A 13,494-nucleotide genomic window follows, 5' to 3' on the forward strand; every position below is an offset into this window, starting at 1 on the left:
TAAACATTCAACAAAATAGTTTTCTGTGCACTTTTCAAAGGATTTCCCATTCTGTGCTTTACAAATCACGGTCCAGCGTCAGCCATAACAAACCGTATGCGCGCGAATCCAAAATACAACTGTTGCGCGGGCATCAACTGTACACTGTAACATGGCATCTGCTAACATAATTGTAAGTAAATACTTGCTGACACATTAAACTGTATTGTATATTAATGGTGAAACGCTATAATGCTATCTAACAATTGTTATAAAAAAGGCAGTGTAAAAATACTTACAAATGATACGTAACCAAGGGACTATTTCTTGCGCACGAATAATGTGTGCGGCGGCCGGCAGCCAATGAAAATGTTCGTTTCCATGAGGCTTTGTTTATTCCAAAACTCAGGTAAGAGTAAACGGAGAATACTATTATGCAAAAAAAAAAAAAGTAATCCATAAAAACAAAACCTATTCATGGAAAGTACGTTTATTTAAAAAGTAGACTGCGAAAGCACGCCAAATAATTTAAATTAATGAGTGATGAAATAAAACAATTTTATTCAACATAAAAAAAAAGAAACCAGCAACATGAACGTGATTATAACTATACGCAGACTTGCCAACTTTTGAAACCCTCAATTAGTAAAATACATAAAAAATAATATAACACGCGTAAACTGCTCGTGGCAATTGAAGAATTAATAAACTTTCATGATATCACATTTTTTCTAGTAATAGAAATTATGTAATCGTTTTAAAATACATTAACATTGCAGACCAACAATAATTCTCATTATTTACCATTATGGAAACATTTTTGCTTAGTATCACATCAAAGAAAAAAACTAGGTTCCTTGTGGTACCCTACAAATCAACAGAGTGTACCTTTGTTACAATATACACTGATATCAGTTAGTAGAATCTCCCTGGAGTACTGGTAATGAAAGAAACCTTGACACTATCATTTTCAAACTTGCATCACAAAATGTTACTACTAGTGGATATAAATTGCTGCCGTCGATCGCGACTGAAAATGCCACAGTTTGTAAATTACAAACAATTTTATAGTTACATCTGTTGCCATTTCTTTCACGATAGCCGTTGACTTTGTTCTTGCCCAACCAAATTGTTTTGCTACTTCAGAAATTGAAAACATTTTTCTGAATAACGGGCCGGCGTGATCAGAAACATTTAAAGGAATATTATGTTCAACCAAAAAGTTTGTAAGCATAAATTCTGCACGTATTACAGCATTGTCTGTGCTGTTATTTTTAGCGAACTAATCAATAACCTTTGAAATGACTGCGACACTTTTAACATTTGCGAGATGCTTTGAATAGTTCACGTGGAGATTGATGTTATATCTTCCCCCGTGCCCAATATTGATGTCGCATCTACACACTGAAACAAATGCGAACTGTGTTCTCTTGCTTAATTTAAGAATACACGGAAAATCCCGCATGTATCTATGTATCACGAAATGCCTGAGAATAATGCGTATCACGTTTCGGGGGCATTTTCTTCTTCACTTGATTCCACTTCCGTTAATTGTGCACATAACACGTTTTTATTAAAAACATGCAATAAATTTGTTTCCTAACCTGTAATAAACAAAAAAACAAAATCAAAATTGGCTCAACTTTAACTGAAGAATCACAACATACGTTTATGCACGACACCATCTTGCCAAACTAAAAATGCTATTTAAACTGGTTCGCGATTGGTTGGAAGCGCATCAATGTAATTCAGGCGGCCAATAAGGAAAGATATACAAGCGAACAACAAATTACGTGGTTCGCTGGCCTACGACCAATAATATAATTCAATTACCGCACTCGTTTCCACAGCAACAACACATGGCAACAGCTTTCACAAACCATACAATAAAACATTTAAGGCAGACGGAAAATACATGTTTTAATAAACGTCTCGTACTTAAAATTCGTAAAAAATGCAGACATCCTCGTACAATCGTAAAACGGACGTGATTTTCGTACATTTTACGAAAAAATCGTAAAGGTTGGCAAGTCTGTATACGCATAATGATCGGGCGGGTTAACTCGGTTCCTGACAGAGCGCGTGCGTGCATGCAATCTGCGAGCTATCGATATCAGTTTTCGACTACGTGCGCGCGCTCATTACAGGAATACAGGAATCAACACAACCAAACTGGCACTGCTTACGTTTTTATAAGCGGTATAAAGCGACTCCCGAGACGTTAAAGATGAAGTTTATAAGTTTTAAAAACGTCTTTAAAACACGATTTACACATCAGATTACTTTGTAATACGATTGATTAAGTTAGTAAGCAGTTTTATCAGAACAAACGGCGTAAACTGCGTAAAGCAATAGGCGCGTTGTAAACAACGGGAATTTATTGCATTACATCAAATGAAGTTAAAACGGGACAGAAATAAAATGGTTCAAATAACGTGAAAACGTAAATAACGGTAACGTAAATAAGGGGTTTCGCTGTATAATATTTTGTAAGTGGAAGATGTAATCGTCCATTTACATTTCTTTTAAAAATAGAGGGGGGAGGGGGGGATGTCTTATATTAGTGTATCCGGGCCAGATTTTGCAAGTCGAATTATTGTAAAATGAATTCAATTTGATGTGATGAATAGAATATCAAAAAATTTGAACTCGAATACGGAAATTTCGAATATTCGCAAAACCCTAATATAAACATGTTTAGAAAGCCAACAACATATTCCACAGGCATTCCTTGCAGTACTAAACAAACTTCCTTAGAACACATTTCTTTGATAGCTTCTGTAGGGATGAACATTGTAGTATTTGTCAATTACAAAGATTTTGTGTTTCAATTTCTACTGAATTTTCCTTCCTTGAATATTGTTCTTCAAATTGTCTTTCTGTAAATATAAAATGTTTTGAATACTAAAGATTTGAAGTGTCTGATTGGCTCATACCCAAATTTCACCAATTTTGGCTGTATTTCTAAGTCACCATAATTAGAGTCAAGATTTTGTGGTGTTATTTTAAGACAAATTTCGGTGTAAAGAAATAAAGATTTCGGTGTTATATGGTTTTATTTTTTTGCTCAAAATACCCACGGCAAAATTTTCTTGCTTTTCTGTACGACATGCAAATTTATTAAAACAAATATTAATAAACACTAAAACCTCATGATCTAATTACAATTAAGTTCATTTGCAAATTCATAAATTCAAACTTTTAAATAACTACTAAAAATTTCAAAACTTAATTACAATCACATACACTACAAAATTACACAATTAAGCACTTCCAAAGTTACTATTAAGACGGTTTTATTGAAATGCTATCATAGTTAAATTTTCCGCATTTTCTGGAGTGAGACGTTGTCTTCTGTCACTAACTACCAGTGAGTACCTGGAAAATGAACGTTCTGCATCAACATTTGATGTTGGGAACCAGATTGCCCTTAAACTGGCTTGAGCAAATTCACTCTAGTCCCCTTTAAGGGAGCAAAGTACCTTTGCAACACCAATTTGGCTTGCTTCTGGCAATGAAAGTTCATCCTCAATTTTTTTTGAAAGCAACATAGCCATGTATGAATGTATCAATGGGAAGATGGGAAACAGAAGGCAAGTTATGCAGAGACATCTGTAGGTTTGCATCTTCTATGCTAATCCTACTCACATTTCTTGGGTTGAACAGCAAATTAATGGCATTAAAGACTCTTAGACAAGGATGTCGTTTAACAGATGAGTTTTGCCTCAAACGCTTATGTTTCTCACTCGCGACATGTTTCACAAGCGTATCGCGTCTCTCATAGTCTAGCCTGCAGTTACAGAATTTGCACATTAAAATTTTATCACTGATATAAAATCCTTCGCTGGAAAATTCTTTCGATCGGTTACTGGCAGAAACCTTCGTTTTAGGCATTATCAAAAAAATTTTAATCACTTAGGAAGAATTTAACCTCTCAATACGCAAAAACTTGCCGTGCTGGAAAGATCAAAACAATGGAGAATAGATGTGAATACAAACGCATACCGAATACCAACATACGTACGTGAAAATTAATACCGACATAAATATGTACTATTTATTATTTACAATCGTTACATTAAGCAGGGTTAATTTTATTTTCGTAGCCTACGTACTTTATTTTAAATAAACAGTAAAAGCAATGCGGTTTAGTGTGTAATATTTTAATGATTAAAAACGTAATCGTAGAAAAACATATTTTGGACGTTTGTTATTTTGGTATTTACAGAAAGTGAACGGCGGCCATTGTATCATAGTTATCAACATCTTAAATTATTATGGTACACAAGATTACCGTTTAAAGAAAATATTACGTTAATTCCGAGACTCCATTTTAAAATCTATAATGAATCACCGTCGCATATAATATATATGGCTGCTAGTTACTGTAAGAAATATTTGATTGTGCTGAAGATGTGAATTGTCCTTACAGAATGGGAAAAAAAAAATGTAAATAATCAGGATAGACGAACTTTCGTGACATATCGCGGATTTCGCACAATTTCATTTTATTTCGTGTTTTCAAGCAGTTTTCGGTGTTATTTCGTTTTATCGCGCATTACCATATAATCGTGGCTCTAACCATAATTAATCTGAGTTCTGGTGGTAAAATTTCTGTACCAAGCAATTTTACTGTACAAGCTGTTTGGGACTTTTGGTTACGGCAGGAAAATTTTTGTTACAAACATTGTATGGTCATACTGGATGGAAGTGTAAAACATTGGTAAAACATCAGTGTCTCAAGATGGCCACAAAGTAATGGTCGAATTGTGCGTGGTCCTCAGGTAATTTTGTGTGATTGGAACCTGATTGTGTAACACTCACCATAGCTGGCCTCCACGCGGGACCTCGGACGTGGTGTATCACCCTCTGTTGCTGTTGCACCACTGGAACTGGCCTGAACTTCTGGTGCTGCCCTGCAGACACACGTTTTTGCTCAAAACACTTGACCAACCAGCAAAACACTAAACCACCCGGGTAGGATCTATGCAATTAGGGAAAAGTAGAGGGGGAGAATGGCGGAGATATATCATCTAACATTCCCACCAACAAAAAAAAGAATTTGATAGCAAACAGCAGGCAAAGTAGTTCATCACCCTCTCCACCCGCTCCCACCACCAGGTTTTTTCTATAAATTCTGTTTAATTTATTAAGATGGTGCAATATTTTATTTACAAAATTTTTAATGTTCACTTAATTTTCTGTTAGAAAACACTTTCGCTGAACATCATGGATGGATATCAGGTTCACAAGAAAGTTCTCTCTTAAAAAATAATTTTTACACCAACAGATCAAAAATTTAATTTCTTGACTTAGCTCAAATCAAAGATGTTTTTGCGGAAGTGCTGTGGTAGGTATATGGATATTAATTGGCAAAAGTTTGTGTGTTTCAAGTAACATATGTACCTACACATCAGGAGTTTTAAGGTATATGTGAGGTACATAGAGCGCACTATAAATTGGGACACATTATATTAGTTGGTACAGTTCAATTTAATCTGAATATTTTGCGATAAACTAAATGGTAAAATCAATAATAAATAAATTTTCTTTTAAGTGATTGGATAAAAGTTTTGGTATGAAATGGTGTATACTTGTATTTCAGTGTTATATGGTGTATTGAAACAAAATTTTAGAATTATTTCAGTTCTATTGCAATAATAAATAATAATAAATCTTCTCCTTATTAATGACAATAACACATCCTGCCCCAGAGAGAAGACTATTCAGGGAAAAGACAATTTGTGATGAACTGAAATGAGGTGAAAAAGGAGTTGACATACATATATACACACATACATAAATACACACAATTTAAATTGAATAAGTTAATACTAGGGCTGTGCGAATATCAGTATTTTAAATAGAATATATGAATACCAAATAATTCTTGGTTATTAATTAGACTTTGAATAGTACGAAACTGAATAATTAGTAAGCTGTTACTGTGGGACTAGGTGGTGGCTCAAAAGTTACTATTGATTTATACACTGTTGTAACTATCGCTTTCACTTCTTTTAATGGCCATCGTAAAGGAGTGACTGCGTTTTCTTTTGTAGTCCATGGTTATAGACCATAATGTATATTTCCGACTACTATGACATGCCACACACGTCTGTAATCACGAAGCCGTTAGACCTTCTCTTCCTAAACAAATGTGCGACCCGCAGCAGAGGGCCGAAATAGCTGTCATTGCCCAGCCACTCTAGTGCTGTCCATTGCAAGGCCATTACTCCCGCGTCTCCAGGGTGATCACGCTCGCGTCTCCGGTTGCCCGAGGCAACCCCACAGAGCGCCGGCGAAGCCGGCCGACCCTCCCAAACAAGCCGCGACCCACTGCCTTCCCCTTATCACATCAGGCCAGCCGAGTGTGCACAACACTATTGCCGGCTGGAATTACTGGAAGTGGCCAGCGATTCCCAGAATCCCTTCCCTTACCTACGTCACTCCCGGGCCCTCAGGACAGGTATAAAAGGACCAGCCTATAGCAAAAAAAAATTTCCGACAGCAGTCAGTACTTGAGGCACCACTGGCAGCCGAGCCTAGCTCAACGTGCCTCCTCAACAGTCGAGTTTGTTCACCGCGCTGATCTCTTTCTCTCTCTCTCCAGTCTCAGGAGTTATTGTGCTCGTCGCACTGGACGAGAGTGCCGCCCGCCTTTAGTCGTGACACCAGTGTTCGACCCACGCCCATACGTGTCAAATTATTGAGAAAGAGTCACGTAGTTGATGTTGTAGTGGAACGACAGTAAAGTCCAGGACCTGCCTACCTACAGGCTGTAGAGTAGGGAGAGTCAACTCTTTCTAGGCCATGTTGTAAGGGAAGGCTGTAACCCCTGTTTGTGTATCCTTCGTAAATAAACTGCTATACCGAGATAACGTATATATACTTTCGGGAAAAAAGGGAACCCTCGAGGAAGTCTTAACAGCTCATTTCAGCCCAGCAGCCTCCAGAGTACCCAGACGCCCGCGAGTAAAGACGTCGCCAGGAAGACCCCCCTCCCCTCAGTCAGAGCCAGGTGCTTTTGCACCAATCCATCAAACCCAGAAGGCAAGACATTTTTGAGAAATTGATAAGCGTAAGGCACATAAACAGAAAAGTACACAAAGCGTCATACAACAACTGGTATACATGTCGAAATCAATACCAATAAGAGTTTGTTTTTAAGTTTAAAGAGATCAAAAACAGTCAAAAGTTTCCAATTGTCTACAATGTGTCGGACTGAAGACCTTCACTACAGTCGATAATTGAATAAATATAGTGACAATATAAGAGAGGTAGCGGGGTGAAGGTGGGACTGCCTCACCGGGAGCGACCGGCACGACCCCCAGCTGCCCCGGCAGCATCTCCTGCTGCAGCTCCTGCAAGGACGGCGGAGGGACGGACGAACCAGCAGGCGGCAGGGCCCTCACCAGCTGCTGCATCTGCTGGGGCGGGTGGTGCATCTGCGGGGGCTGGTGGTGGAAACTGGGTTGCTGCTGATAGCACAACAATACCATGTTTCATCACTGCTTATGAACATTACAACTGAGCCACTAACAGTCAGGTCGATATTATGTTGAAGAGGAAGGTGTTGTACAATACCTACTGTGTGCCCACAGTCACTTATGGAGCATTAAACTTGGGACTGCAGATAAATAGATGCTGGCAAGTTCAAAGCAATACGAAGGAGATGAAGGAATGAGATGATGCATGCAAGAGCAGAAGAACCGGAAATTAATGAGATCATGGAAAAACCAAGAATGACATGGTATGGTATGGTCATATGCAGACAATGGGAAAAAAAGAGGATGCCTAGGAAAATGATGGAGTTGAAGTACACAGGAAGAAGGTTCCAAGGAAGACCAGGAAGGAAGTGGGAAAAGCAGATCATTACAAGAGTGCTGGAGAGAGGAGACGAATGGGACACACTGATTACACAATTTGGTAGAATAATTAATAAGAAACAGAATTTATAAAAATAAAAATAATTAATTAAACTTTTTTTTTAACAAAATTGGACTAAAAAATGAAATAATAATATATTGCCTGTATCATTAGACTTCTCTTAATAAGTGGCCATCTTTGAAAAATAAACTAAAAACCAGTTCAATTAATTTTATCAAGACTACTGTGCAGCCACAAAAACAAGTCCTGTAGTTTATCATGTCATAGGTTACCTGCACAAAAATGAATATGTATGATAAATTTAAACAAAATTGGTTTTCCAGGAACATTTACCATTCACTTTGGCATACTCTAGCAGTCTGAGGCACGGAAGAGCCAAATGTAAGATAAACTCAAGGCTATTTGTATTTTTTTATACATCCATATATAGACCTAGTATACTTCTGGTTTTAGTCAAAGTAGAAATACACGTCCTGCCTTCATGGCTACTGAAAAAAAGCTGAGATATTAACACTTTATTGAGAAGTTTCTCCGAAGACTCAAAGATTTAGTCCTATCGACCACAAAAACATCTTATGAAAGGGTCAGGGTCCTCAATGGCTGTGTTCAATAAAACGTAATGCTCATGTCATGTGGCAGCGGTTGCGGGTTCTATCCCGGCATCCCAGCATCACTCAAATTTATGAGCACTGAGTCATCCATGGTTCGTACATATTTACATAAGTAAGAAATATGGAGTTTTAAAGGGACCCGTTCAGTATTTAAATATCTCAGCCATACATAAATATTAATATACTAAATATTTTTTATTCATATTGCAACGGAGTCGCAACGAACCTTCACCATCTCGCCGCCCGCAGCGCTCCTTTCCCCGCTTCCCCTCTTCCTCCCCTCCATTTTTCATTTTTTGTTCAGCTCCCCTCCACTCCACCCTCATACCCCTCCTCTCGTCCCTCCCCTCTTTTCCGCCGCGACTTCAGCGCCTCTATCGGCGCACCTTTTTCGGGCTATATAAACCCCGGGTTTACGAGGGTTCATCACTGTCTGAGCTCACTAGGAGTGATGACGGTCCACCGGGCAGCAGTAGAATAATTCTGGAGACACTCTGCGAAGCTATGCCCGAATTCATAGCGATAGTTTGGGGTTTCGGTCTTTATTACGATTAAATCTGGTTAGGTGTCTTTAACGTCAGTCTATTTCTATTACCCTCTTCGAGTGTCTCGCAGTTGTCATTTTTATAACCAAGCTTAACTTAGGTTTTCTAATGTTCTATGCGCGCGGCTCGACGACCATAGTAGATGTTTGTTAAACTGATGTTGATATTCTGTGTTACATGTTTTGTTAGCTTATTCAGAGCCATCTGCTCACTATGCTCGAGGACTTTACCTTTTTAGCTTTTCTTGATTGCTGCCTGGTATTTGTTACCTAATTTATAGTTTATGCGCCATGGCGCGCCGTATCTAACTACCTATTTAAAGACTTACATACGTTATTCTTGGGTGCATTCGGGCGCAATTACCTCGGTAGCTACCCAGGAGTTCGACTTAGTAAATGTTCAAACTAATGATACCAATGTGTCTGTATTACAGTACCGACTCACTTACATCTGTTGGTCATTTTATTAATTCTATCTAGCTATTAAATTCTGTTAACACAAACCTTGACGGAAATGCTACTTAAAGGTGCTAACACGTAAAGAACTTTATTTAATAATTGTAGTAAAATGTGATTGAACTATGTATTATTGAACTATTATTTGTATTAGAGCGTGCTTAGGAACATGTATCTATCTATTCAAACCATACGCGCATTTATTGTGAATTGTTATGATGTTTACCCACAGTTATGTGTAATAAAAAATTCTATTTTTTCTTAAGTTCTTATATCATTACGACACACCTCTCTTTCGCTATTGGGTTATCTCAGAGTACGTTTCTTAATTCTTATTTTTTATAATTTACATCAAATTCTTTCCCTTGTATGATTATTCTGAGTGTTCTCATTGGAGTGAGGTTGGGAGTACAGTAGATTTTGCTCCAACCTCGCTTCAATATTTCACCATAAGTCTAACTATTATTACTATCCGAAAATTAAATTAACGAAAATTCTCATCTTCACCATTACTAAAAGAAAAGCAGCCACAAAAAGTATACTAGGAGCTAAACAGCATTGTTAAACTCTAAACACTAACAAAGTGAAAATGCGGAACATTGCTTTGCTGCCAGAGTCAAAAACTAAATTATAAATAATGCACACAACACAATGTGTTTGTAATTTTGATGTAATTTGAATAACAAGTTTAGTAATGAGTTTAATAGGATATATTTAAGGTTCCTTAAGCAATAATTTATCATTATTAAGGACGTTTTAAGGATATTAAAGATGCGTGGAATCCCTATCTTACCCAAGTGGTTCGGGGTCTTTGAGGAACCACACCCAGTGGTTCCATGTATTACCATGCAAAGTAAAACTCTATAAACCAATTGAAAAAAGGGTTTAAATTATTATGTTTTCAAGTCAAGAGCAAAATTATTCAAAAACCCAATTAAATCAAGTCCTTGAAACTGTAAGAGAGAGGTGTGGTGCAACTCGACACCTGCAGAGTGTTGGAACTGCACAAAGGACCCTACTGTTGACAATCACCTCACCTATGTAACCTGTAATGCCCTCAATGGATTTACAGTTCTCAGTGCAGGTTATACTGACAAGGGCTGAAACAAGACCGACACATAACTATGCTGGAGTAAAATCATCTTCTAGTCTGCTGAAAACTTGGTGACCCATGCACTATGAATGATCTTTTTTAAGCTGATGAAAAAGCCACTAAAACTGCTTAATTTTTGGCCACTTGTTGCACATTAATTTTTATTGCTTTATAAACCATAAGACCATAACTAATTATTCTATGGCTTCCGAAATAATTTAATTTATTAAGCATGAAAAATTTCAAAAAGCACTGTCACAATATCAAATTTTAGTCTTCAGTTATATTTTATCACAAAGTTTGAGTGATATTGGACAAACTAAGGCTTTCTATTTTACATTCCAATTCAGGAATTCTGTGATGTTACATCTATTTAATAATCACATATTTTCAAACATGTTTTCAATCTTGTCACAGTATTTAAATTTATTATTGCACAGAGCTAGTTCAAACATTTTAACATTAATCTTATTTTAAAATTTAAATAATGTTCAAAAGAAAATTTGAACTTTTGTTACTTTTTGTGCATTAACTTTGAAAAAAACTTTAATTTTAAGATTTATCAACGCTCGTTGCATAATGAAATGAAAACTCTATGACCTTTGAAAGTTAGAAACATATAACTTGATTTTTATAGATAAATAATTTACCACTTAAAAATTAACATTATTTTAATTATTTTGCCTTCATAACCTAAAAATTATCATGTGTTCATCGCCATTTTAAAAATTTGTGGATAAGGATAGGCAAGCCACTTTCATTTTCCCTTGGCTCAATACTGATTGGCTGAGTCATTCAAACAACCAACATATTTTATAATGAGTTCTATATACAAAATATTTTATGGAAGCTAAGTCATCAACTAGTCAAACAAACATGGCTCCGTCAATGACATTTATGGTGTCGTCATACACAATTCTTACTGGAAGGAGTTTGGAGACAAACGTTTGAAAGTGTGACGGGGCCTTAAGCAGACACAATGCAGCATGTCCAGTGGACAGCACACAGCGAACGTGGCTGTACCTGCTGGAAGGGGGGCGCAGCCCCGGCCAAAGTGACCGCCACAGTCTTTGGCTGCGTGAAGGTGGGCTGGTTCCAGGGCATCCTCTGTTTCAGCTGCTCCAAGATCGAGGCCTTACTCGTAGACGCCGGTGGGGGCAGACTGCTCTCCACCGCGTCATCCGTGAATCCCAGGATCTGCGCCGTTGACAAAGTTGCCCCGGAGCTCCTCACCAGGGCTGCTGCAAACAGTAAAACATTTTTAGTAATGTGCTGAATTACTTTTTTTACAATCTATTGTTCAACTAAAGTCTGAAACATCTTTTATGCTTACAAACAGATACCTTTCAGCTTGAAACCAAAAGCTGATAAATTCATGAACATAGTTTACAAATGATTTTAAACATAATTTTAACTATTCATAACTATTTATATTAATAGTATTGAATTTTAAACTCTCTATTCAGAAGAACTAAACATGAAAACAGTTTACTAACCAAGATTTAAATTGAATTTTAAGTACCCAAAGCTTATTTAATTAATAGTATGGAATTTGAATCTCTCCATTCAGAGGAAAAATTAATCTCAATCAAATCAAGTACTTGATATATATGATATCACTGAAAATAGGCTAAATGATATAAGAGTAATTTCTTGCTTATAATGAAAATAACACAAAACTAAATTTATTAAACCAACAGCAAGTGAGTTACAATGCCATTTTTTCATAATACAACCAACATTTTTATTCAATAATCCAATAATAAAGGTAACATGCTGGTCTGTGCAGAAATAAAATAAAAACCCAAGAGCTGAGCTCACTTGTATTTGCTGAAGGCGACGGAGCATTCTCCACATGAAGGTTCGGCACCAACAGGAGTCGAGGATGGTAAAGGGCCTCTTCGCACCTCGTCCCTTCACGGATACTGTCGGTCACCCAGTCCGGAGTCACCACACCAACTGGACCATTAAGCTTTATGGCTTGCTCATACTTTATCTACAAATAACACTCGGGTTCATAAATACACCAGCAATAATTCAGCTATTAAAAGCATAAAATTATAAAATAGTTCCTATTTCAATGTTGAATACACTTATAAACTACCTCAAAACCACATCCATGGTTTTGACCAAACAAGTGCCTGAAAAGTTTTTTAAAGCACTCAGCATGATAAAACATCAGTTCAGTTTATTGCTTAAGTACTTATGTGGCACATAACAAAAAGATTACATACAAAAAGTTAATCCAAAACCGTATACCACGTGATTTCATGCTTTCAGTACATGCTAGGACTGATATAAAATTGGTCTTAAAGTTCTTAAAAATCATTAAATTAAAACCTTTTTTGTAACAAAAATTGTTATAAACAAATAAAAATGGATATATTATGAATTTATTTAAAATCACATGCAAAAAAAAACAGAAATATTAGAAGTAAATATTTAAAATACTACCCCCTTAAATAAAATAAATCCAATATTTTTTAAAACTAGAACAATTGAAACAAACCATTCAAATGACAGCTATAAAAAGTTACCCCTCAAACCACATTGCGCATGTTATTTACAAATCACACAAAGCTGTGAAAAGCTAGTCAAAACACTTTCAGTATCAGTAGTGAAACGAGTAGTGTACACCCTAGAGCAGGAATAGCAGCACATTAACTTAAGAGTTTTCCAGATGGGACCTCCTGCTTATCTCAACATTGAATGATAAGCCAGGTTGGAAGGAACAACAATTGAATGCATGTGAGAAGAGAACAGTAACACTTTGAAAAAACACAGTGTCTAATGGTAACATTCACCACATTTCCTCAGTGCGAATTTCTGACTTAAAACCTTAAGAAAGATCTGACATAGAGGTCTCAGAGAGGCTCCACACTAGCTGTAACTTCAATAATTGTATGTGTACGATTTATTTGAGC

General features: G+C 36.7%; 1 protein-coding gene across 5 annotated transcripts in view; it reads right to left on the reverse strand.

The window, feature by feature from the left end:
* The window catches only part of LOC134530910 (PAX-interacting protein 1-like), a 146,674-nt gene that overhangs the window by 122,781 nt on the left and 10,399 nt on the right, over positions 1-13,494 (reverse strand). For 2 of the 5 annotated variants that reach the window (XM_063366214.1, XM_063366212.1), the window contains exons 4-7: positions 12,392-12,566; positions 11,594-11,811; positions 7,286-7,457; positions 4,804-4,895 (exon numbers count right to left, since the gene is read on the reverse strand). In XM_063366214.1, the coding sequence (XP_063222284.1) occupies positions 4,804-4,895; positions 7,286-7,457; positions 11,594-11,811; positions 12,392-12,566 (657 nt within the window). The remainder of the gene's footprint in view (positions 1-4,803; positions 4,896-7,285; positions 7,458-11,593; positions 11,812-12,391; positions 12,567-13,494) is intronic. The other 3 variants (XM_063366217.1, XM_063366216.1, XM_063366213.1) reach the window with 2 other exon arrangements.

This window comes from Bacillus rossius, chromosome 3, assembly GCF_032445375.1.
Source record: "Bacillus rossius redtenbacheri isolate Brsri chromosome 3, Brsri_v3, whole genome shotgun sequence".
Classification (NCBI taxonomy): Eukaryota; Metazoa; Arthropoda; class Insecta; order Phasmatodea; family Bacillidae; genus Bacillus; species Bacillus rossius.